The sequence below is a fragment of the Chlorocebus sabaeus genome, chromosome 7 (genome assembly GCF_047675955.1).
Source record: "Chlorocebus sabaeus isolate Y175 chromosome 7, mChlSab1.0.hap1, whole genome shotgun sequence".
Taxonomy (NCBI): domain Eukaryota; kingdom Metazoa; phylum Chordata; class Mammalia; order Primates; family Cercopithecidae; genus Chlorocebus; species Chlorocebus sabaeus.
Window position 1 is genome coordinate 49,758,809 of NC_132910.1, and position 27,745 is coordinate 49,786,553.

The following is a 27,745-nucleotide window of genomic DNA, read 5'->3' on the forward strand; positions in this document are numbered from 1 at the left end:
GTTAGCAGTTCCTGGGCCAAGTGCGTTGTTGATGTTGGAGTTGTCTCTGCTGCTTTACGACCCATTTTGAACTCAGAAATAAGAAAATAGCTTGTAAAGAGAACTGTGCATTAAAATGATGTATAACATAACCACATTTATTTAAGAATGTATTCAAGCATCTAACAGCAAATTTCAACAGTGCAAACACTGAAGTTATGTTTGCACCAGCTTAATAGAAAAGGGAAAAATTATACATGAGAGAACATAAATGTTCATAATTTTTTCCTGCATTTGAAATATGATAACATTAATTGAACACAATTTATTGTGATGCAAAATGAAAAAACTTTTTCATTTTTCATTTTCAAATGAAAAGAAATTTTTTTATTTACATTTTTTGTTTTGAAGTTTTTTTGGGATAACATTTCATTTATTAGAATTCAAAGTTATCCTCTTATCAGAATTTATTATAGATGTTCATCTGTTAATGCAGACCTGTAATGCAATTTTACAAATTTCATCTTGGAGACATTTGTTTTTCCTCAAACAAATAAGTACTGCCAATTGTATATGATCTTAATGAGCATATTCATTGTATGGAAGGCACTAATAGAATTCTCTCAGTACAGCTGTAATTGTTGGCAAAAACATTGTTTTGTTTTGTTTTTTCTAGACTTTTTTTGATATTTGCCATTTAGTATGCAATTACATTGCAGATTAACCACTTCCAATTTAAGGTTAGGTGGGAGCTCCTCAATTGTTTGGTTAAATGGATTTTGAGATATAGAAATTTCCTTTGCACTTGCAGTGAGTTCTGAAAAGCACTGCAGGAACTATAGTTTGAGCTTGCAAAATATATCTATTGCAAATTTGTGTATGGAGGGAGATTTTTTATTTTAACATTTGACAACACAGGAAGTATATAAAGCCATTATTACTTGTAATTGGAACAGTGTTGTCAAAATGACTTTTATTGCAGTATTTTCTCATATAAGCACTGCTTTGCCTTGACTTTTAAGTCAGATTCATTAGGAAACTATCAAATTTGCAGCAAATTTTAATTTCCAAAGCCATAGTAGTAGTTAAAGGCATTTCTTTTTGTTCAGAAAATTTCGTTTGTGCCCTTGAGCTCAAAAAAATCACAATAAAACTCTAACCACTAAGGCATTAGACTTCTGTGTCATAAGGCAAGTCCGGATTTTGTTTCCATTTCTGATCAAAATTCATGGAACTTATGATGGTTAAATCTTTGAGAATAAATGAAGTTCACTGGTGACATTACTGGTTCAGTGATATATGATAAATTAATGTTTTCCCTACTGGTTCAATGATACATGATAAATTGTTTTTCCTATTGATGAATAATAGAATGAAGTACCATAGCTTTAAATACCTATGCTTTCACAAACTTAGTACATTTGTTCAACTAAACCTTTTTCTGGTCTTCATTTATTTTTGTCACCATCAGTTGCAACACATCTTAAGAGATTCCACTTCAGGTTATTCTGGATTGGTGCTTTCTCAACTCGGGAAATATTCTTGCTTATTATTATTTTATGGAGACTCTTCGGAGAGTCTAACTCTTCCGTGATTTCAAGCTTGGAATTGACTTCTTGAGAAAAAACTAAGCAGTATCATTAATATCTGCCAGCTCATCAAGAGCCAAAGAAAACCTCTACAATTCTTTTGCCTTGTTTTTTAGTTGAATGTTGGTATTGCTCCCAGTGTCCTCATCTCCAATAGTGTTATTCTCTCTGAAAGATTATTCTTAAACAAGTTTATTTTCTCTGGAAACATTGGTTGCTACAGCCAAATACAATTTAATTAACTCCCCATGGGTAACTGGATTTCCTTGCTTGGATAATAAATGAGACACCCAGAAACTTAATTTGTTTGCAGCTGTGAGTGTGTGTGTCTGTGTCTGTGTGTGTGGCAATTCTTGTGATGAGATACTTTGTTTTATATTTTCCTGATTTCTCTGATGATAACTTTCCTTTGTCTTGGGAATGTGATGTGTGCTTAGTCTGGTAATATTGATGTATATTGTATAGTACAATGGTTTGCCATCTAACTCAATAACAAAACAATTCACGTACTACTTTAAATGCCTTAAAGGCGTGACATGCTTCTCTTATTTTGACAGGATGATCAAATGTGGTATAACAGTATACTATGGTTTTTGAAGCACTTGACAAGTCATAACTGTCACTGCAATTTGTAGTGCATCCAGCAACAGTGTAAAGTGAATCATTCTGTTACAACCCCTCAACTCTGCTATCATAATGCAAACACAGCTATAGGCAGTGCACAAAGGAATGAGTTGTGTCCCAATAAAATTTTATGGACACTGAAATTTAAATTTTACATAATTTGCATTTCATGAAATATGTTCTTCTCTTAATTTTATTCAACTATTTATAAAAGTAAAAGCCATTATTTTTTCATTACTTTTACTTTCACCATTACATAAAAGTATGTATGGGTTGTGGACTGTACAAAAATTTTACATGGGCAATGGACTGTAGTTTGCCGGTTCTTGCTATAGAGTAAAGCTGTGCTATTTCACCTTTCCATAAGACTTTTTCTATGAATTCCCTATCTAAGTGAATGGTATCACCATTCATTGTGCAACCGTTCCTAAAATCTGGAGTCATTCTTTGAACATCATTGGGTTCCCTACGTCTTAACAATTCTACTTCTTTGAATTAATCCTCCCCGCCCCTTTACTGTAAACATGTAAGTTTAGGCCCTTATTACCTCTTCTTGCGATTATACTACTCTTTTAACAGATGTTCTTTCCCCTGGCATCCCTCTTCTTGACCAGTTTTTACATGTTGCTAGAGTACTGTCTTAGTTCATTTGGACTGCTGTGACAGAATATTATATATATTGGGTGGCATATAAACAACAGATTTTTTTTTTTCTCACAGTTCTGGAGACTGGGAAGTTCAAGATCAAGGTGCTGACAGACTCAATGTCTGGTAAAGGCCTGCCTCCTGGTTTATAGGTCTTTTCTCTGTAACCTCAGATGGTGGAAGGAGTGAGGAAGCTCTCTGGAGGTCACTTTTATAAGGGCACTAATTCCATTAACAAGGGCTCCACTCTAATGATCTAATCACCTCTCAAAGGCCCTACCACCTAATACCATCACATTGGGAGTAGGATTTCAACATATGAATTTTTAGGGGACATAAACATTCCATCTTAACAAGTACTCTTTCTAAAATATAAATCTGATTGTTTTACTCCTTAGACATATTTTGTAATGATTTTCCATTACCTAGAGCACGGTTCCCAAACTCAAATGAAGCTCATTAAAGGTAATTAAATGGTGATTTTTTTTGACATACCCTTTTTTTTTTTTTGCATATTGAGTAAAAGAGAATATTTTTTATTTCCATGAAGATGACTTTCTCTTATTTTTCTTGAAGTATGTCTTTCTTTTTGTCTTTCATTTTCTTACTTTGAATAAAAGAGAACAGCTTAGAAATACATTTCTCTACTGTAACAAAGACAGCAGCAAAAACATGATGAATGGCATCTAACACTGGACATCATTCTAAGGATACAGAAGGAAATGCTGGGACTTTGGCAGCTAGAGCATTTGCCCAACCTGGAAGAGGATTCCCTGTGCAACTGCAACAAGTTTTGCCCTAGGAATGTGGGCCCAAGGAAGTCAGTTTTTTGACTTTTCAAAAGAAGTCAGAAACCGGATTTTTAAGTCTGAAATCTTCAGATGGCTGGTTTTGGACATGGAAAAATGTTGTGAGATCTGGAACCTCAAATGATGAAATTATGGTTCTCTCTCTATTTGGCTAGATTAGGGAACTGAGGATCAGTAAGGTCAAGAGACAGGTCTGAGTTCATGTCTTTAGTTAGGGGCAGTGTCAGGCCTAGAATGTTGATCTTTCAACTCCTGTACTAATGTTCTTTTTATTATACCAGGCTAGCTCCAATTTGTTGCTGAAAAAAAAGCAAACGCACACATACATACACACACACAAACATGAACCAGCTAATACTAAGGATTCATTCAAGTGAGTGAGTTAATGGAAAACTCTTGACCCTTTCGGACATTTCCACTAACAGAATCCAGGCACTAATGTAGTACTGAGATACTAGACTTTCTGCTCCCCAGTCCTTTCTATATACTATGACCAGATTAACATTTTTAAAAAGATCAATTGTATTACTTTCTTATACAAGAATCTAATATTGCTTCAGTTGCTGTCACGCCAAGTCTAAACCCTGCTGAGCTTTCAAGACCAACAGAAATTTGCTATCTCTTATTTCTCATTACTCTCTGAAATACGTCTTCCTTTGATATTTCACTGTCCCCTGTATTCTTCATCATAACACCAGTGATAGCACCAGTACATCTTTGATCCTGTTATTATATTACTTCTTCTAGAATAGCCTGTTTTCTTCTGTCTTCTTAATCATTTTTCATAGTCGAACTCATTAAGACGGCTTCTGAGTTCTATTCACCTCTCATTTTTGTGGTATCTACTAGTACTTGGATTTCAAATCTCATTGAGTGATGTAGTTCTGTTCACTCAGTGTTTCATATTTCTTTTTAGCATTCAGTAAATACTTGTTTGTAGATGTTACAAAGTCACTACAGGTTTAGGTCATGCTCCTACTCTTAACAACAGTATCCTACAGTGATAATAGAAATGTTTGTAATAGAGTTTTCAAGCAGTAGCCTGTGGGCCAAATATACCATGTAGATGGATTTTGTTAAGGAAATATTAGAAATTGGAATTAGTTGTCAACACTTAAATATCAAGAAATTTCTGATGAAAATATGCTTTATAGCCGAGTAGTGGCTTACGCCTGTAATCCCAGCACTTTGGGAGGCCAAGGCAGACATGTCACTTGAGGCCAGGAGTTCAAGACCAGAGTGGTCAACATGGCAACATGAGTACTTTTACTCAAAGTACAAAAATTAGCCTTTAGTCCAAACTACTCAGGAGGCTGAGGCATGAGAATCACGTGAACCCGGGAGGTGGAGATTGCAGTGAGCCAAGATAGAGCCACTGCATTCCAGCCTGGGCAACAGAGCAAGGCTCTGTCTCAAAAAAATAAAAATGTACAGTCCCTTAGGCTGCATTTCCATTAAACAGTCATCTGTAGTTGTCTTTTAGACAGGGTATGAGGTCCCCCTAGTTTTCATCACTTCCTATTATCTTATATCCTTCAAATTTCACTCATTAAAACTCCTGTTTATCTGGTTCCTCGAGGTATCTGAATTGCTAAAGATTTAATTATGTTCAAAATTATTGTAAAGTTGGATTTATGTTACTTTTTGAAAATGAATATTTTTAAATTAAGAAGTTAATTATGAAAATTTAATCATACAAGTAGTCAAGAGCACAGTTAACTACTTATGATCTATATAGTTAGTAATCATGGTTAAACTGAATTTTTAATTAATTAGAATGATGTAAGAAACCATAGAGATATGGGATAGATTCTCTGCTCTCCCTTGAACTGTGTATAGCCTTTGGCAAGTTACTTTAGCTCTTTTATATCCTCATTTTATATATACCCATAAAATATTATCATTATCATTCATTAAGAACCACAGAATAAATTCCAAATGAAGGAAATGAGGGGCCTATTTTGTAAGGAACTAATACAAATTTTAATATGGAAACTTTCAATCTCAGTTACCTCATAAGGACTTCACTAGCCCAAACCAAGATCTGTTGAATTTTTTCTTTCCTTATTTTTGGCCTTGTAGCATTAAATAAATTTTATAGGGAAAATGATGGCATTCCATTTTTAAAAGTCATAGTATAATAATAGGGCCGCTATATTTATTCTAAAGAACACTATTTTTTTGTATCTTAGCATTTTATAATATATGAGTTCTATAACTATTTAAAATAATTATATGCAAAATAATTACATAAATGATACATAATTTTAAAATTTTAAAATAATTACATTTAAAATTTTTTTTAATGACATAAAAAAGAATTGTACAAAATAATTTCAGATAGCTAGTACAGTCTCTTTGGAATTTTTTTTTTTCCTAGTCAGGGAAAAAAACAGGAATTGAACTTTTTTTTTGTGACTTAGTTTTTTTTTAGAGATGTAAATTATTTATATATACTTACATGTATGCATATATTGTGTAATTTATGTTTTTGACATTATAAAATATTTTCTGAACTTTAAGTTCTCTACTTTAAGTTCTAGGGTACATGTGCACAACGTGCAGGTTTGTTACATAGGTATATATGTGCCATGTTGGTTTGCTGTACCCATTAACATTAGGTATTTCTCCTAACGCTATCCCTCCCCCTGCCCCCCCCACCCTACGACAGGCCCCCACGTGTGATGTTCCCCGTCCTGTGTCCAAGTGTTCTCATTGTTCAGTTCCCATCTATGAGTGAGACTTGTGGTGTTTGGTTTTCTGTCCTTGTGATAGTTTGCTCAGAATGATGGTTTCCAGCTTCATCCATATCCCTGCAAAGGGCATGAACTCATCCTTTTTTATGGCTGCATAGTGTTCCATGGTGTATATGTGCCACATTTTCTTAATCCAGTCTATCATTGATGGACATTTGGGTTGGTTCCAAGTATTTGCTATTGTGAATAGTGCCACAGTAAACATACGTGTACATGTGTCTTTGTAGTGGCATGATTTATAATCCTTTCGGTATATATCCAGTAATGGGATTGCTGGGTCAAATGGTATTTCTAGTTCTAGATCCTTGAGGAATCGCCACACTGTCTTCCACAATGGTTGAACTAGTTTACACTCCCACCAATAGTGTAAAAGCGTTCCTGTTTCTCCACATCCTCTCCAGCATCTGTTGTTTCCTGACTCTTTAATGATCACCATTCTAACTGGTGTGAGATGATATCTCATTGTGATTTTGATTTGCATTTCTCTGATGACCAGTGATGATGAGCATTTTTTCATGTGTGTGTTGGCTGCATAAATGTCTTCTTTTGAAAAGTGTCTGTTCATATCCTTTGCCCACTTTTTGATGGGATTGGTTTTTTTCTTGTAAATTTGTTTAAGTTCTTTGTAGATTCTGGATATTAGCCCTTTGTCATATGGGTAGATTGCAAAAATGTTCTCCCATTCTGTAGGTTGCCTGTTCACTCTGATGGTAGTTTCTTTTGCTGTGCAGAAGCTCTTTAGTTTAATTAGATTCCATTTGTCTATTTTGGCTTTTGTTGCCATTGCTTTTGGTGTTTTAGTCATGAAGTCCTTGCCCATGCCTATGTCCTGAATGGTATTACCTAGGTTTTCTTCTAGAGTTTTTATGGTTTTGGGTCTAACATTTAAGGCTTTAATCCATCTTGAATTAATTTGTGTATAAGGTGTAAGGAAGGGATCCAGTTTCAGCTTTCTACACATGGCCAGCCAGTTTTCTGAGCACCATTTATTAAATAGGGAATCCTTACCCCGTTTCTTGTTTTTGTCAGGTTTGTCAAAGATCAGATGGTTGTAGATTTGTAGTGTTATTTCTGAGGCCTCTGTTCTGTTCCATTGGTCTGTCTCTCTGGTTTGGTACCAGTACCATGCTGTTTGGTTACTGTAACCTTGTAGCATAGTTTGAAGTCAGGTAGTGTGATGCCACCAGCTTTGTTCTTTTTGCTGAGGATTGTCTTGGCAGTGTGGGCTCTTTTTTGGTTTCATATGAACTTTAAAGTAGTTTTTTCCAATTCTGTGAAGAAATTCATTGGTAGCTTGATGGGTGTGGCATTGAATCTATAAATTACCTTCGGCAGTATGGCCATTTTCATGATATTGATTCTTCCTATCCATAAGCATAGAATGTTCTTAGATTTGTCTGTGTCCTCTTTTATTTTGTTGAGCAGTGGTTTGTAGTTCTCCTTGAAGAGGTCCTTCACATCCTCGTAAGTTAGATTCCTAGGTATTTTATTCTCTTTGTAGCAATGGTGAATGGTAGTTCACTCATGATTTGGTTCTCTGTTTGTCTATTATTGGTGTATAGGAATGCTTGTGATTTTTGCACATTAATTTTGTATCCTGAGACTTTGCTGAAGTTGCTTATCAGCTTAAGGAGATTTTGGGCTGAGACGATGGGGTTTTCTAAATATACAATCATGTCATCTGCAAACAGGGACAATTTACCTCCCTCATTTCCTAATTGAATACCCTTTATTTCTTTCTCTTGCCTGATTGCCCTGACCAGAACTTCTAACACTGTGCTGAATAGGAGTGGTGAGAGAGGGCATCCCTATCTTGTGCCGTTTTTCAAAGGGAATGCTTCCAGTTTTTGCCCATTCAGTATGATATTGGCTGTGGGTTTATCATAAATAGCTCTTACTATTTTGAGATATGTTCCATCAATACCTAGTTTATTGAGAGTTTTTAGCATGAAGGGCTGTTGAATTTGGTCGAAGGCCTTTTCTGCATATGTTGAGATAATCATGTGGTTTTTGTCTTTGGTTATGTTTATGTGATGAATTACATTTATTGGTTTGCATATGTTGAACCAGTCTTGCATCCCAGACATGAAGCCCACTTGATCATGGTGGATAAGCTTTTTGATGTGCTGCTGGATTCAGTTTGCCAGTATTTTTTTGAGGATTTTTGCATCAATGCTCGTCAGGAATATTGGTCTAAAACTCTTTTTTTTGTTGTGTCTCTGTCAGGCTTTGGTATCAGAATGATGCTGGCCTCATAAAATGAGTTAGGGAGGATTCCCTCTTTTTATATTGATTAGAATAGTTTCAGAAGGAATGGTACCAGCTTGTCTTTGTACCTCCGGTAGAATTCGGCTGTGAATCCGTCTGGTCCTGGGCCTCTTTTGGTTAGTAGGCTATTAATTATTGCCTAAATTTCAGAGCCTGCTATTGGTCTATTCAGAGATTCAGCTTCTTCCTGGTTTAGTCTTGGGAAGGTGTATGTGTCCAGGAATTGATCCATTTCTTCTAGATTTGCTAGTTTATTTGCCTAGAGGTGTTTAGAGTACACTCTGATGGTAGTTTATATTTCTGTGAGATCGGTGGTGATATCCCCTTCATCATTTTTTATTGCGTCTGTTTGATTCTGCTCTCTTTTCTTTATTAGTCTTGCTAGAGTTCTATCAATTTTGTTGATCTTTTCAAAAAACCAGCTCCTGGATTCATTGGTTTTTTTGTAGGGTTTTTTGTCTCTCTATCTCCTTCAGTTCTGCGCTGATCTTAGTTATTTCTTGCCTTCTGCTAGCTTTTGAATAGTTATTTCTTGTCTTCTGCTAGCTTTTGAATGTGTTTGACCTTGCTTCTCTAGTTCTTTTAACTGTGATGTTAGAATGTTGATTTTAGATGTTTCTTGCTTTCTCTTGTGAGCATTTAGTGCTATGTATTTCCCTCTACACACTGCTTTAAATGTGTCCCAGAGATTCTGGTACATTGTGTCTTTGTTCTCATTGGTTTCAAAGAACATCTTTATTTCTGCCTTCATTTTTTAAATTTACCTAGTAGTCATTTAGGAGCACATTGTTCAGTTTCTATGTAGTTGTGCGGTTTTGAGTGAGTTTCTTAATCCTGAGTTGTAGTTTGATTGCACTGTGGTCTGAGAGACAGTTTGTTGTGATTTTGTTCTAGGAATTGAACTTTAAAAAAAAAATGCCTTCAGAGCTGTGAGAAACACATACCATGAAAGATATTTTTTCACAAGAAATTTGTCAGATTTTAAAAACAATTTTTTAACTCTTCTGAAAATTATCCCCATTTGAAGATTGTTCAGGTAACTTCATGAAAGATGAAACTGATCATTACAAAAACGCAAAACTTACATTGATGTAGTTATGTTTCAGAGAAATAAAAGTGTTGATTTGTTTTTAATATTATAAGCTATATTTGGTGTCAGAAATATAGTTAAAGCAAAGAAAAAATTGTATGAACTGATGGTTTTCCTTTAGTTGCAGAAATACATTTCTGGGGATGATGGTGTGGTCTTAAGCTCTAATAAAAACTGTCCAGTGTGTCATATTTCTGGTTTTACTGTGTTGCGTACAAAGCACCATCAGTCAAATCAGCAACACAAGACTACCGTATTAGGCATAATAAACAGTGACAAAGTAAGTAGTGCAAGTAGTCATATTTTCTGGTTTTGAAATGCTTAAACTCTAGTAGATAAAGAATAATAGAAAATGAATGATAAAAAAGGACATAATTTAGATTGTTAAAAGAAAGCACAGAGCCCTAAGAATTTAAATAAGAGGACAGATTATATTTACCTTTTCAGCACCTAGTATGGCTTCTTGGGCGTGTATAAGTGCTCATTATTTAAAATGATCTGGAACTTTTTTCTAGAATTTATTATTTATTCAGTAAAACACTTATTGAAAGCTAAAGTGTGTATTCAGCATTGTACTACCCTTGAGATACTATGCGGACTGCTTCCTGGTATCTTTCATCGTGGTTTTTTTTTTAGTCACATATTCAGATACATAGACGGTTGTTACCTAGTACAACTAGCTAACGTGTTTGGGTTATAAATTCATTTTTGAAGAGCTTACATCTGTATAAAGGAAGGTACAGACAGTCCTTCACACAGTTCTGATTAGCACAGTATCTGTGTAACTTTCATTTAACTGAGCAAAGTTCAACTGCCTATACAGAAGGAAGAGCCTGCACTTGCAGGCACACGTATATCTGGATTTATCTGAACTTTGGCATTTATTCTTGGCAAGTTATTCAGCTTCTGAATTCAGCTTTCTTATTACAGTCAGATAATAATATCTGTTTCACAAGGGAATTGGAAATAGTACATGAAGTGATATCCATATAATTTTTTAAAATAATGTTATCTGTAGGTTTTTTTCCCCCTAAATTTTATTTTAAATTCAGGGGGCATATATGCAGGTTTGTTACCTGGATACAAATGATCCCATCACCCAGGTACTGAACATATTAAATAATACAGAGTAGTTTTTCAACCCCATGTAATTTTAAATTTCTCTTTCCAAAGCTAAAAATATAATCGTTTTTAGAAAACTTTATCTTGTATTCGAAGCTAAAACCAATCATAGAATATAATGCTGTTTATTGTACTATTTTAACCAAACCATGTGGTGAATATTAAGTTATGGTAGCCGATTATATTTTCGGAAGATGATCACAACAATGTCTCTTGCCCCACATATTTTTTTAAAACTTCCTACCACTCATTAAGAATTGGGGTCTAATTCTCCTATTGAATCTGAGCACACTTATGTAACTAGTAGAATGCACAGCATGTGACTTTCCTAGCTTAGGTCATAAAAGGCAATGCTGCTTCCACTCTGATTGTTGGAATACCAGCCTGCTTGGAGCCCTGAGAAATCCGAGTACCTGGAGGCTGCTATGTCAGGAAGCTAAGCCTTGTAGGAAGATCTCAAGTCTTAGGTATCAGATTTCAGATCAGAAATACTAGTCTTCGAATCCTTTCATGCCAGTCACCAGCCATGTGAGTGAATGAACTATTAGATCATTCACATCATGCCAGCTTCAGCCACTGAGTCATTCCCAGTCACCCCTAGCCTTTGAGACTCTGCATCAAGGCCTTGGATTTTGTGAAGTAGTGACTAGCCCTTTGTGATTCCTGGTTCACAGAATCTATGAGCATAATAAAATGGCTTTTGTTTTATGCCAGTAAATTTGGGGTGGTTTGTTATATAAAAACAGTAGCTGAAATAGTTATAAAATTTAAAAGATACATTTTCTCAGTGAGCAATAGATTACTGTTAAAATTCATCAAATTAGGAACTACCTGCTGAATAAATGTTAACTGAGCTTTTCTTTCATTTCAAAAGAAATAGCCTAAACAGAAGTTTGCCTAGAGAAATTTGGTTTCTCTACTTGTTCTTTATTGTAACATTAATTGTCTTGAAGAGATATTAATTGACTGTTCTAACAGCCAGGAAAGAAATATGTATGTTTAAAGAGTGCTGTGGGTTTTAACATAGCTTTATGATAATTTTTTTAATCAGTTTGGCTAATGAAAAATGTCAATTAGTACTTTTAAATTAATAAGAATAGTTTCCACAAAAGTTTAGTATTTTTATTAACACAGGAGCCTAATAAAACTTTGTAGGAAAAAAGGAATATCTGTACTGATCTCTCCAACTGAAAATTGTTATCCCTGATACTAGTTTAGTGTTAATGTAAAATATTAGCGTCATCAGTAGTATATTTGGCAGTTGTTTTGAGTCATATCTTTCCTGTCACTTCTTAGAAGACAGTGGATTTTCTAGGTTGATCACCATTGAATAAAATTATAGCTCTGTCATAAAATTATCAAGGGATTTCTGTTATGTAGTACATATTATGATTTCCTAAAATAATATAATAATTATAATAATGGGCACTTTTTATTAAGATGGTTGCCGTGGCTGGGCACGGTGTGCTCATGCCTATAATCCTAGCACGTTGGGAAGCTGAGGCAGAGGGATGGCTTGAGCTTAGGAAGTCGAGACCAGCCTGGGCAACATAGAAAGACTCTGTCCAAAAAAATAAAATTAGCTGGGCTTGGTAGTCAGCACCTGTGGCCCCAGCTATTCAGTTTGCTGAGGTGGGAGAATCGCTTAAGCCCAGGAGATTAAGGTTGCAGTGAGCCAGTATTGTGCCACTGCACTCCAGCCTGGGTGACAGAGTGAGACCCTGTCTCAAAAAAAAAAAATTTATTGCTGTGAGTGCCAGGAACCAAAGCATTGTAGGCCTGTCACATACAGACACAATGTATGTGTGTCACAGAGAGAGCCTAATCACATACAGACATAATTTTTCAACTTTATGGGAAAAGGTCTTTAGGTATTGTGTGAAATAAAATATTACAAATTGTATTTTGCTCTTATTTATTATAATTTAGTATTGTAGCTATGAAGATCATCTGTCAGACTCTTCACCCTCTAATCAAACAAAATAAGTAAGACTAGAGTGTTTCTAGTTCAGACTAAAATAGATTTTTAATTCCATTTAAGAATGAACGAGGCCGGGCGCAGTGGCTCACGCCTATAATCCCAGTACTTTGGGAGGCCTACACAGGCGGTTCACCTGAGGTCAGGAGTTCAAGACCAGCCTGGTCAACATGGTGAAACCCCGTCTCTACTAAAAATATAAAAAATTAGCTGGGCGTGGTGGCGGGTGCCTGTAATCCCACCTACTAGGGAGGCTGAGGCAGAAGAATCCCTTGAACCCAGGAGGTGGAGGTTACAGTGAGCCAAGATCGCGCCATTGTGCTCCAGCCTGGGCAACATGAGTGAAACTCCGTCTAAATAAATAAATAAAAAAGAATGAAAAATGACAGCTCAGAAAATTATTATCACATTTCTAAAATAATTAGAGAAGATAATTTAGAGCGAAATAAAGTCACTGTTTTTAGTATAACCCGTTTTAATAAAATTATTTCTTAAGACAGTTTATGTCATAATTTCTTAGAAAACATGCAAGTGCAAGTAACTCAAAAGTCATGTAGGTTTTCAGGATTTACTAAATTTTCACTATAGGGAGTAGCGTGAGTATCCTAGAATAATTTCCTGTCCTAGAGGAATTTTCAGTCTAATAGTAGAACTATATAGGTAGGGTTTTATTTACCTAGAACTATAAAACTAGCAAAATGAAAAATACAGAAAAAATAGAACTGTATAAAATTCTACAAAAATAATCTCATAAATAGATTACAGACTTGTTGATGAAGTTAAGTTTTGGGATTTAACCACTTGGTGTAGAGTTCAAACTGCTTGACTCACACATAGGACAGGTTGATTACATTCATATAAGCCCTTATATTTTATGAAATCTTATAATTAATTATAATTAACCTGGAATGAAAGAGATGTATCTAGTGGATATATGTGTGCATAACTGGTGAATAGGCACAGAGTTACGATGTCATTGCAACCTGGAGAGTCATACTGGGTGCAAAGCCGATGTGTATGAATAGGTATGACCACATGTTAAAGTAATAAATTAATGAATTAAGGTAGAAGTTAGGTGTGTAACATTTATTAAATTTAGTTTGGAGTTTTCATTAAATAGAATAGTTTTTAGCTCTTCTGTTTCTCTTCAAATATTAGAAATATTTTTAATTTTCCAAGTACTGCATGAATTGCCTTTGAAATATTGCGCACATGCACCCTGAACAGTTACGTTTTTGCTCAGATATTTCTTTTTCAGATCACGTGTACATAATGTATATTCACGAAACATATTTAGTATTTAGGTACATTCCTGTTAGATCTTGCTTCTGTATAGAACTTAGTCGTGGAAACTAATTTATCAAAGTAGCCCATTCACATTGGCTTCATATTCTTTTTGATTTTCAATTTTATTGGGACCAAGTAATAATTATGAAGGTAGTGATAAATGATTAAACTTTAAATACTTTTTCTAAGCTCTCAGTTTTCTTAATTTTTTTTCTAGTTTATATCTTAACAACAAGCTTCTGTAGTAGCAGTAACAATGAAATTTTTATTTCATATCATTAGAAGTCAGTGAAATGGGGAATAACTGGAGAATTAGATTATAATACAGTAGTCTCCCTTTATCCACAGGGGATATGTTCCAAGATCAAGAGGCATAATTTTTGTACTTAAACTTTTTTAGCTTGCTAAGAAATAAGATAATTTGAATGATGACTGAATATGTGATAATTAGACAAGGTAGCCCTTTTTTTACTGTAGATATGTCACCTACCCATGAAAATGGGATAACTTATTTCTCAGCAATGACAAAATTCTAAAATATGTTGGAATAAATTTAACATTAAAGAATATATGTAAAAATAGAAAACTTCATGTTTATCAAGGTATAAACAAAATATGGGAGCCTAGAAAAGGAAGGTTCCTCTGACTGCAGGAATACAGAAAGCTTCATGTAAGACTTGGCATATTATTTGACTTTGTCAAGTAAGTAGCCATGCTATATGTGGAAAATGCACAGAAAGAAATTTTAGAAAAGAATGTAATTCTCACAATTGTAAAAATGGAGGTGTGCTTGGGAAAAAGCCAGTAATGTAGTGGGACTGACATACATGATGTTGTGTGAGAAAGTAATGGGAGATGAGGACATAATGTGAGTTGTAAAAGTTTCTGATTGGTTTAGGACCAGCTCTGGTAAACAGGAAAAAAAAAAAAAAAAAACAAAAAAAACAGAAAAGTAGGAAACTGAAATACAACATAGTAAAACTGAAAATATTATAATTTTTAAACACAGATCTTTCCCCTTGACATGCTAACAGAAACTATTATTCCTACTTCGTTAGACAAGCTTTTAAAAGTATCTTCATTCTGTCAGATACTAAGCCCTTTAGATAAGTAAAACATAATATTCAAGAGAGATTGTTATTATTTCCAGCTGCTAAGCCAGGTGCCCCAAATTGACTTAATGCCATTCATTTTGAGATAAACTTGAAATTCTTCCATTCACGCATTGGCTGTATTCTAGGTACTTGAAAACCACATTAGCACAGAAATAATTTTGTTTTTTAGATTTGATGTGGATAATGATGCTTTTAAAGTAAAGCTTTGTTACTAGATAGTTATGTGAAAATTATAAATACAGAAAAAAATTGAGGGACATTTGAAGTGAGGTAAAAATGTCTTGAACTTTTATAAGCTCAGTTAGCAGTTCTTATGTACTTGTCTCCTGTCGGTTTTATCATCAACAATGGTATAATTGTCCAAAGATAACAAACATGTATCTATCTATATACCCATGTATCTACTTACTAGCATATAGTAAAGTGATAGAATTCATTAACATTTAAAAGTACAATGTTTTAGATCCAATAACCTTGAAAATAAAGCTACCATTTCTGAATAATATTGTGAGGAAGATAAACTGAAAAATGCCACCACAAATAACATAAAGAATTTCACGACTTCCTAGTTTAAGATGACACTGTCTTGAGATTGGTTCTTTGGGAAAATCCTTTCTTCACAGTCAAGTATATTCTTTGATGATGGTGATGATCTTAAGTACTTTTATGGTCAAATTATTTAAATATTAAAACAGCCTCACTTTCCTCATTAGTTTTTCTTAGATTGATGTTAAGAAAAGAGAGGAAGTGATAGCTAAAAATTTAGGTCTTATGAAAACTATTCCGTTGCAGCAAGTAATTACAGACCAGTAAATAATTTGTTTCTGGTTTGTAGAAGAGAGAGATTGGAGTATAAAGAGCCTCTGGTGCCTAAGATAAAAGAATAAAAAGGCTTGGCAAAGTTTGAAGGTTTTAGTGGGAAAGTATAGCTGTCTGTCTTTAACAGGTACTTTTGAGAAATGTGAGGAATGATAGTTAGCTGTTCATGGTTACCAGAAGTTGCATCAGGTTTTATGCAAATGTAACAAGGCCTAAAATGTGGCAGTTCTTTATATTGATAGGAAGATAAAGCAAGTGGTCTGTCCAGCTGGATAAAAGAAGGAAGGACAGAAGGAAAGAGCATACCATCCTAATATTATGAAGGGCATACATATGTTATTCAGGAAGAGAAGAGGCTGTGTGCACAACTGGGGTCACACTAATTTCAAAGGGGCAGATAGAGAAGGAAGATCTATTGAAGAAGACCAAAAACAAGTGTTGAGACTGATGTTTCTAAGTTAAGAGGTGTTTCAGAAATGGAAAAACAGTCTGTTGCTACAGAGATATCAAATAAGAGGATTGAGAAAAATTCATTGGCTTTGTCAAGGTATCATTTAAGACCTTTGACAGAGTAATTTTGATAGGCTTTTAGAGGACTTGGTTAGATCAGGTTTTAAGGAGTGGTTGAGTGGATAAGAAGTGGGAGACTCAGAATTAATGACTCAGAATTAACTTTGCTTTAACCCTTTGAAGATGTCACATATTTCACAAGACAAGCTAGACCATATGTTGATATATAGGAAAGAAATTTTTTTAAGAAAAAATTTTATTTTATTTGTTAATACTTCTTCATTTCTATCTCTGCTTACTGCCTCATTACCAGCCAGAGGCTGACAAATTTTCATTAGAACACTTTCAATGTTTTTAAGGAAATATAAAATACAGGTCTCTGGAATTACACAAAAAGTAATTTGGATGCTAAGGATTTGCTACTGAAATTTACTGTCATGGTTTGAAGGAGTACAAAAATAATATTCTCTGTTTCTCACCCAAGTTTAGAACCACTGGAGATATAAGCAGATGAGTCGTCTGCTACAATTTAAAATATCTGCTTTGAAATTGATAAAGTCTAGAGTTAAGGCCTCTATTTGTAGACTCATAATGGGATTACTTACAATTTACTGCTGAATTACCATATTTACTCATTTTGTCACTGGTACACCTGGACAGCCACAGGTTTAGAACAGAAAATTCTTGTTCCTTCTGAAAGAACAGGAATGCAGAAGGGTTTGAGCCATACATGTCCAGTAGTCCTTCTTAGCCTTAATCAGATAAATCAGATAAATCTTTCCTCTTCTGGAGAATGGAAACTTTCATATTGTTTCAGCTTAGCAGGGCAACTAACCTTTAAGGAACTGCCAGGTGTCCAGTTTTAGTATATCAACGAATATCCGCAATTATCTGAAGAGGCTGTTAAAAATACTCACCTGTTTTCCGACTACGTACATATTGAGACTAAATTTTCTTCATTTATTCAAACCAAAACAACACATTAACCAAGATTGAATACAGAAGTAGATACAAGAGTCCAGTTACCTTCTGTTAAACCACATTATGGAGATTTCTTTTTTTTTTTCTTTTTTCTTTCTTTTTTTTTTTTTTTTTAAGAGATAGGGTCTTGCTCTGCTGCCCAGGCTAGAGTCCAGTGGAGCAATCCTAGCTCACTGTAGACTCAGACTCCATAGGTTTAAGTGATCCTCCCACTGCAGCCTCCTGAGTAGCGGGGAATACAGGCACGTGCCACCATATGCAGTTAATTTTTTTTTTTTAATTTTTCTTAGAGATGAGGACTCACTTTGTTGCCCAGGCTGGTATCAAACTCCTGGCCTCAAGTGATCCTTCTACCTTCGCCTCCCAAAGTGATGGGATTACAGGCATGAGCCACCGGGCCTGCATGAAATTTCTAAAAATGTAAAACAATGCCTTATGTAAGTGACAGGTGGATGGGTGCGGCAAACCACCATGGCACATTTATACCTATGTAACAAAACTGCATGTTCTGCACATGTAAGCCAGAACTTAAAGTATAATAAAAACAAAACAAAACAAAAACAATGCCATTCTTCTTGCTAAATTTTTTTGTTAGGAAATAATACTTTTTTCATTAAAATGCTAGTTATGTTAATATGCAATAGGTTTATAATTGTTACAGTAAATTACTAAATAAATTGAAAGAAGTTTCAGTTTTGATTTTTTAATATGTTAAATGTCTATAGCAGTAATATAAACAAAAGCTCTTTGGGATTCTCAATAACTTTTAATAGTGTAAAGAGGTTTTGAGAATCTGTGATCTAGAGGAATTTACATATAATTTAGGAAGAAAACATAGCTTTATAATCCAAAATATGCATGTTAGGGCTTAAAACAGTACTTTGATGTAAAGTGTTTTTTAAACGACAGTGTAAGTTTTGTAGTTATCACAGTTTGTATTATTTGGAATTTTTCATATTATTCATATTATTTTGAAATTTTTCTAAACTTTTTTTGTGTCTTTAATGTACAACAGAGGAAGTGAACAATGAAATAAAATGTTTGCAAAACTATATAATTTTTTTGTGAACATTTTATTTTTCTAAGCCATAGATGCTTTCCTGAACAAGCTCGGTAAGTTATAAGAATATGGAAAAAAGATGTTCATTGATAATCTTTGGAATATTCCTGGTATCTTACACCTAACAGAATGATTATTTCATATCTGAGTTAAGTGAACAAAGTGTATTTAAAATTTTTTTTTGATAGTACAGTCTAATGCCATTTTGGAATGTATGTGGAGGTTAATTTGCTATTATAGGAAGCTCTCCAGTTTAGTGGTACCTGTTTATCCTTTTATCATGTGACATATGGTGGTCATAAGATTGGTGAGTTTCTGATTTTTCTTTTTTTTTTCTTTAAGCAGATAGTCTCAGTGATACCTTGAAGAAGCTGAAGATAACAGCTGTTGACAGGACTGAGGATAGTTTAGAAGGATGCTTGGATTGTCTGCTTCAAGCCCTGGCTCAAAATAGTAAGTTTCATTATGTTTACTCAAATTCCAAAGAGGAAAATCAAATCAGTAGTCATTCAGAAACTGGTATGTAGTTAAGCACATAACTTTGTATTCATATAACTTGAATTCTTTTGAATCATACCCCTGAATACTGAGATTGTTTTACGTGTTCTACCCTCCTACTTACCCTCCACGCCCCCACAAGATCCTCAAAGCCAAGTTGATAGGCAAAGAAAGGAGGAATTGATGGGTAGTGATGACATTAATACCAGTCCCAGAGAGAGGCCATTGTTTCATTTCTAACAGTCAAGCATCATAGTTGTTTTTCTTAACACCTACGTCTGTGCTTTAAAAATAGACCGTTTTATATGTCGGGAGAGTGGGGAGGGATAGAGAGGAGAAACAGAGGGGGAGCTTAAAACACTTAACATTTTTTTGGGATCTTATATTTTAAAATAATTGTACCTTAAAATAATATGTATGCATAGATAAATTTGGAAGGAGCCATTAGTAGTCATCAAAAATCTTTTGAAATTGGGGTAAGATTTCATCTTTGATGTGATAAATAATGCTAGAGATAGAAACTGTACAATTCTTCATTGACTAACACATTATATTGCATTTTATTTATCCTATTTCTATGCACTAATTTCTGTATTATCACCATTAATAGATCAGTATAGAGTGATTTTCATTTGTTATGTTAATTCTACTTGGTTGTGCTGTGGTTTGTTCTGTACTTGTTTTTAATTATGCTCTTATCCTATCCTGAAACTAATTATGTAGCTGACAAAGAATCAAGGGGAAAGTATATATTGTTAAGGTTTTAATTGTAAGGTTTCAACACTTGTTGATGCATGTGTTTTTTATTTTTTAGTAAATCTTGATTAGAAAAATCTAAAATAATTGCAGTACTTTTCATCAAAAAAGCACATTTAAGAGCTAGCTTTTAAAATTATTTTTCAGTAATTATTTTGAGGTTATAACTGTCATGCTGTTTAATCTTAGAGATAACAGGAAGGGATCTGAAACAAGGAGTTCAATAAGAGCATCTGGGTAAGGCTCAAAATGGTAAAGAAAAAGGACAGGAAAGCAGAATGTCTAAGACTGCTATCTATTTTAGTAGACACATGTGGCTATTTAAATTTAATACAAGTAAATAAAATTTAAAAGTAAGTTCCTTAGTCTTACTTCTCAGTAGCTGTATTTGGCAGATAACCACCCTCTTGGGAATCACAGATATAAAATATTCCCATGATCACAGAAAATTCTTATGGATAACACTGGTCTAAAAACTGGAAAGAACCGCAAGATGACCTAATTTTTTTTTCACATGTGCCTGTAATAGGCAGCTTTACACAGTAACGTAATTAGCCTAAGTAAATTGAGCATCTCAGGTATATTTTTTTGAGCAGTTTTTTATTATAACCTTCGTCTGTTTTCAACGACATTTTTTTTCTCTGTTAGACAGTAAACTTTTAAATAGACTGTTTGCTTTAGGTACTGAAGGACACGAAGGGTCATATTCTTGATCATCTTTAGAGGTTGCCCATTTGTCTTCTAGAGAAACTAGAAGACAGGATGAAGTTGAAGGGAAATGAAGAAAAAAGGGAGTAAAAAGTTTATAATTTTAAAAGAACAGATTTAAGAAACACTGAGAAATTCATAATTATTAGATTAAATTAGCTTAGATTAGAATAAGCCCATTGCGGGCTTATTCACTGTACCTTTTGTTGAAAATGGTCTTGAAATTGTGTATCACAAAATGTTAAAGCCACGTAACCACAAAGCATTAAAACAATAAACTCTCACCAATTTAATGATGTCCCAGAAAGGAAACAAAAGGAATGTCTTGTTAACAATCTGAAACAAAATTTATAAATGTCCTCATGCCTAAGACTACTGACAAAAAAGAATTGGACTTTGGAAGAAGGAGTTCGTGCAGATGTTCAGTCTTTGATTTAGGAGTTACACCTGTCATTGAATCACTTACTGTATGTTTAGCACTGGGCTGGGGATTATAGCCACTATCTAATCTTTCCTATAGTCCCATGAGGTAGGTATTATTATCACCATTTAAAGGATGAAGTAACAGATTTAATAAGCTTATTTGCCTTGCTCTGGAAGAAGTCAGAGTTTGGATTTGAAGTCTTGATTTACAAAATAAAAAATTATAATCTGAGTAAAGTGAAGCTTTTTGCTGAGTTCATGTAACGTGAAATCGTTCCAAGAAGCTAGGTTTTAACATTGTGTTTTAAATTTTTGTTTTTTCTTTAAAATAGTTCCAAATTTTTATTAAAGCAGATAAGCGTTTTTTCTTGAACTATAAAGTGATCCATGTATTTTATAGGCATTTATTGGCATACTTTATAAAGTTAGCATATAGCTTTTTAACAAGAAAAAGTAAAATATATTAGTGAGATGTTAATTTTCTACAGTTCTTCCTTGAATAAGGTGATTGAGCCATTGCTACTTCTGTCCTCCTAAATGTAAAATTATAAAACATTTAACTTAGAAGAATCTGTACTTGCTTTTTTAAACAACAACAACAACAACAAAAAAAACACAGAGAGCTTCTAGTTTCGTATTTCTTCCTTAAAAGTGTCAGGTGTTTTAACTAAAAATAACACTGTTTCCACCACAGTTGCACCTGATCAGGAAAGAAAGATTTCTCCGTTCTGTACCAATATAAGATGGTAATGTGTGTAATGGAAATATAAACAAAATTTTATTTTATAATCTACTACCCTGTTATTGGAAAGGTTATCTCTGAAAGGAACAAAATAATGCTTTTGAAAGTTTTACACTGTGTGAATTTAGTGCATTTGAATTGCATATTACAAATGACTGTAATCTGAAATTAGAATTTTTACTTTGATGTATGGCTTTAGAGTGGTTTTCTTTTTTTACCATTGGCAGTATTTCTCTCTGTAACATTTATAGTATATGTGTCTATCTTAAGAGACAAGAAGTTTTGAATACTTACTAGATTTTATGAAAACATTTTGTTTAAGCAAGCATTTTGTGTAAATCTCTGATCTAAATTAATATAAAGTCATTCATTCACTCATATAAATACATCAGATCTCAGTTTTAAAATGTTTTTGGTAAATGTGTGAAGGCTGCCAGCCAATAAATCAGCTTCTGTTTATTTTGGTCTCTTTTGATTCAGATTATAGTTAGAAGATTCTCAGTAAATGCTTATTTGATTGTAGTATGGTTACTCTATTTTATGCTTATTTGGAAATGTAAAAGAATAGACACCTGTTTTCATCCCTAAACATTAAGACAGGAATTGTCTTTGGAAAATGTGGCATCTAAATCATCTTGCAAGAGAAACTATTAAATTAAAGTCCCAAAGGCAAGAAAAATTAACCTATTTGTAATACAAATTCTATTCATTTTATTCCATTTTGTGGATGAGGACCATTTTGTGTTGCCAGGGGGACCATAAAGTGATGCCATACAGCTTTAAACTCTCTTCCTGAAGAAGTACGCTGTCTTCTCCTGCCTCGTTCTTTTTTTTTTTTTTTTTGTCTTTAATGTAGTTTCTTGGTTGATGGCAATTCCCATTTCATATGAGAGTCATGTAATTGTTAATTTTTTATAGAACAACTCTGTGAGATACTGTGTGTTTACTTGTCTTCAAAGAAGAAAAGCATTTAATGTCTAGTTCCACATCTCTAACCTTCTATCATAATATTCACTCACATGTTGAATTCTTGGTTTATTTTCTAGCCCTAAGGTAATTTGCTAGCCCTTATTCTTTATTTCATTTGTTGTATTGATTTTTGGCTCCCTTCTAGGCTACAATCCTAAGCATACATAATTATAGGCACACTTCATTTTATTGTGCTTTACTTTATTGAGCTTCAGAAATACTGTGTTTTTTACAAATTGAAGGTTTATGGCAACCCTGAGTTGAACAAGTCTTTCAGTGCCATTTTTCCAACAGCATGTGCTTACTTTGTGTCTCTGTGTCACATTATGGTAATTCTTGCAATGTTTCAGACATTATTATTATATCTACTTTGGTAATCTGTGATCAGTGATCTTTGATGTTACTATCGTGATTGTTTTGGGGTGCCGTTAACCATGCCCATATATGATGGTAAACTTAATTGGTAAATGTTGTGTCTGTCTGACTGCCCCACCAACTAGCTATGCTGTATCCCCTACTCCCCATCTCTATTCCTCTCCTCAGGCCTCCCTATTCCATGAGACACAATGTTTAATTTAGGCCAATTAATAATCCTACAGTGGCCTGTAAGTGTTCCAGTGAAAGAAAGAGTCACATCTCTCTCACTTTATATCACAAGCTAGAAATGATTAAGCTTATTGAGAAAGGCATGTTGAAAACAAAGATAGGCCAAAAGCTAGGCTTCTTGAGCCAGTTAGCCAAGTTGTGAATGCAAAGGAAAAGTTCTTGAAAGAAATTAAAAGTGCTACTCCACTGAATACATAAATGATAAGAAATCAAAGCAGGCTTATTGCTAATAGGAAGAAAGTTTGAGTGATCTGGTTAGAAGGTCATACTAGCCACAACATTCCCTTAAGCCATGTCCTAATCCAGAGCAGGGCTCTGATTGTCTTCAGTTCTGAGAAGGCTGAGAGGTGAGGAAACTGCATAAGAAAAGTTAGATGCTAGCAGAGGTTGGTTCATGAGGTTTAAGGAAAGAAGTCATCTTCACAACACTAAAAGTGAAAAGATGAAGCAGCAGCTGCTGATGGAGAAGCTGAAGCAAGTTACCCACAAGATCTAACTAAGATCGTTGATGAAGGAGGCTATGCTAAACAACAGATTTTCGGTATAGATGAAACAGCTTCATATTGGAAGAGATGCCACCTAGGACTTTTGTAACTAGGGTGGAGAGGTCAATGCCTGGCTTGAAAGGACAGGCTGACTCTCTTGTTAGGGGCTAATGCAGCTAGTGATTTTAAGTTGAAGCCAGCATTCATTTACCATTCTGAAAATCGTAGGGCCCTTAGGAATGATGTTAAATTTCTCTGCTGTTCTTTGAAGATGGAACAACAAAGCCTGGATGACAGCACATCTATTTACATCATGGTTTACTGAATGTTTTAAGCCCGCTGTTGAGACATACTGCTCAGAAAAAAAGATCCCTTTCAAAATATTACAGCTCATTGACAATGCACCTGGTCACCCAAGAGCTCTGACAGAGATGTACATGGAGATAAATCTTATTTTTGTGCCCGTTAACACAACATCCATGGATGAAGGAATAATTTCCAAGTCTTATTATACATTTCATAAGGCTGTAGCTGCCATAGGTAGTGGTTTCTCTGGTGCATTTGGGCAAACTAAATTGAAAACATTCTGGGAAGCATTCACCATTCTAGATGCCATTAAGAATATTCGTGATTCATGGGAGGAGGTCAAAATATCAACTTTTTAAAAATTATTATTATACTTTAAGTTCTAGAGTACATGTGCACAACGTGCAGGTTTGTTACATAGGTATACATATGCCATGTTGGTGTGCTGCACCCATTAACTTGTCATTTACATTAGGTATTTCTCCTAATGCTGTCCCCCTGCCAGCAACCCACCCCACGACAGGCCCCCGTGTGTGATGTTCCCCACCCTGTGTCCAAGTGATCTCATTGTTCAATTCCCACCTGTGAGTGAGAACATGCAGTGTTGGGTTTTCTGTCCTTGTGATAGTTTGCTCAGAGTGATGGTTTCCAGCTTCATTCATATCCCTGCAAAGGAGATAAACTCATCCTTTTTTATGATTGTATAGTATTCCATAGTGTATATGTGCCACATTTTCTTAATCCAGTCTATCATTGATGGACATTTGGGTTGGTTCTAAGTCTTTGCTATTGTGAATAATGCTGCAATAAACATATGTGTGCACGTGTCTTTATAGTAGCATGAAAATATCAATATTAACAGGAGTTTGGAACAAGTTAATTCCCTCTCTTATGGATGACTTTGAGTAGTTCAAAACCAGTGGATGAAGTAACTGCAGATGTGGTAGAAACAGCAGGAAAACTAGAATTAGAAGTGGCACTTCAGGATGTGACCGAATTGCTATAATCTCACGATAAAACTTGAGCAGATGAGGAGTCACTTCTTATAGATGAGAAAATAAAGTGGTTTTTTGTTTTGTTTTTGTTTTTGTTTGTTTTTTGTTTTTTTGTTTTGTTTTGTTTTGTTTTGAGACGGAGTCTCGCTCTGTCACCCAAGCTGGAATGCAGTGACACAATCTCAGCTCAGTGCAACCTCCGCCTCCCGGGTTCAAGCGATTCTTTTGCTTCAGCCTCCTGAGCAGCTGGGACTAAAGGCGCAGGCCACCATGCCTGGCTAATTTTTGTATTTTTAGTAGAGATGGGGTTTCACCATATTGGCCAGGTTGGTCTAGAAACTTCTGACCTTGTGATCAACCCGCCTCTGCCTCCCAAAGTGCTGGGATTACAGGGGTGAGCCTCCGTGCCCAGCCTTGAAAGTGGTTTTTTGAGATGGTGAAGATGAGGGGTGAGATGGTGAGATGGTTGAATCTACTCCTGGTGAAGATGCTGTGAACATTGAAATGACAGGAAGAATTTAGAATATTACATAAACTTAGGTGATAAAACATTGACAGGGTTTGAAAGAATTGACTTCAGGCTTTAAAGAAGTTCTATAGGTGAAATGCTATCGAACAGCATTGCATGCTACAGGTATCTTTTGTGAGAGGAAGAGTCAATCAGTATGATAAACTTGGTCTTATTTTAAGAAGTTGACACAGCCACCCTAACCTTCAGCAACCAGCACCCTGATTAGGTGGTGGTTAGTCAGCAACCTTCAGCATTGAGGAAAGACCCTCCAGCAGCAAAAAGATACGACTTACTGAAGGCTCACATGATTGCTAGCATTTTTTAGCAATAAAATATTTTTAAAGCAAGCTGTGTACACTGTTTGTTTAGACATAATGCTCTTGCACACTCAGTACACTACAGTACAGTGTAAACATAACTTTTTTTTTTTTTTTGAGACAGAGTCTTGCTATGTCACCCAGGCTGGAGTGCAGTGGCATGATCTTGGCTCACTGCAACCTCCTCCTCCCACGTTCAAATGATTCTCCTGCCTCTGCCTCCTGAGTAGCTGGGATTTTAGATACCCACCACCACACCTGGCTAATTTTTTGTATTTTTAGTAGAGATGGGGCTTCCCCATGTTGGCCAGGCTGGTCTTCAACTCCTGACCTCAGGTGACTCACCTGCCTCAGCCTCCCGAAGTGCTGGGATTACAGGCATGAGCCACCATGCCCAGCCTGTAAACATAACATATATCTACTGGGAAACAAAAAAAAAAATGGTGTGATTTGCTTTATAGGGATATTCACTTTATTGAAGTGATTTGGAACCAAACTCACAATATCTCTGAGATACGCCTTTATGTACGTACATAAGGTGTTAATCTAGATTACTCCATGAGTCTTCTCCAGCAGTAAAAACTTTTATTGTCATTTACTTTAGTTAGCTTTATGCATTTACTATTTTTGAACAGACTTACTTTCAGGTAGCAAAGTTACTTCCTAAGTAAGAGACTTCTTATTATCAACTGTTTGTTTTCTTTTTTTTTTTTTTTCAGTGTTTGCAATCTCTGAACATACTCCTGCTGTTTTAGTAGAGATGAAAAATTATTATTTTATTCTTTCATAGTAGTATCTTGAATAGATTTTTACCTTTTTATCTAGAGTTATCAAATGTTCCACAGAAGTGATGTATTTCTTTTGTGAACGGAATTCATTGGGTGTTTGTTTTTTTTTTTTTACCTCCTTTACTTTTTTTCATATTATATGCCTCTTTTAGTGATTGTGTTCATTGTCCCTGAGGACTTAGCACTGGTGCTCCTTATGAACTACTGAAGATTCGGTTTTTACCAAATAAAGATAGCATTTGAAGAATATAGGGGATTCTCAACTAAAGTGTCAACTGAAAAGACATTGACAATTCCTGATGAGTTGAGACTCCTGGATTGCCATAGGATGGTGATGGCCTCCTAAATCTGTATCTTTCCATGCATTCTCTAAAAGTCCACACAGATCCACGAAGAGATAAAACCAACTAACAATATTCTGTGTCTTCAGCATAACTAGGAGACAGACTTCAGGTTATTACGGAGATAAATAAATATCCAAATTTAGCCTACTCAGCTTCAGAGACCACTGCAGAAAGAGTTATGACTGCGGAGACCACATGGACAAGAGGAGAGGGAAATGGGGAACCAGGAGCCCAAGGGTAATAGCACACAATGAAAATTACCTTTAAAAGAAAAAATTCCTACCCTAGTAGGAAAATAGTATGATCTTGTCTTAGATTAGATTCTAACATTGGCTACTCAAAAGTACGTGGGACTCCAGGTGACAGGTCAAGAAAGCACTTTGGGGATGGAGTTGTTCACCTTTATATACTTGGTGATGAAAAGAAAGAAGCAAGAGGGAGAAATGAAGTGTTCTGTAGAAATAAGGAAACCACAAAATCAGAAGACATACTGATCACCCCACTTTGGCCTCAGTTCAGAAGAGGGAGCATTTGAACTAAAAATCCTGGGTATTTATCCCAAATTGTTGGCTTTACTGCTTTCAATTTTTATTACTAGTCAAAGAAAATAAAAAATTATACACTGAATAGGAAATTTCAGATAAGGTACATACATAGGTACTACA

The 27,745-nt window shown here is 34.9% G+C and overlaps 1 protein-coding gene across 6 annotated transcripts in view; it reads left to right on the top strand.

Moving 5' to 3' along the window:
- The window catches only part of RAP1GDS1 (Rap1 GTPase-GDP dissociation stimulator 1), a 172,645-nt gene that overhangs the window by 11,725 nt on the left and 133,175 nt on the right, over positions 1 to 27,745 (top strand). For 3 of the 6 annotated variants that reach the window (XM_007999316.3, XM_007999318.3, XM_007999319.3), the window contains exon 2: positions 18,975 to 19,085. In XM_007999316.3, coding sequence (XP_007997507.1) covers positions 18,975 to 19,085 — 111 coding nt within the window. The remainder of the gene's footprint in view (positions 1 to 18,974; positions 19,086 to 27,745) is intronic. The other 3 variants (XM_007999317.3, XM_007999321.3, XM_073017497.1) reach the window with 1 other exon arrangement.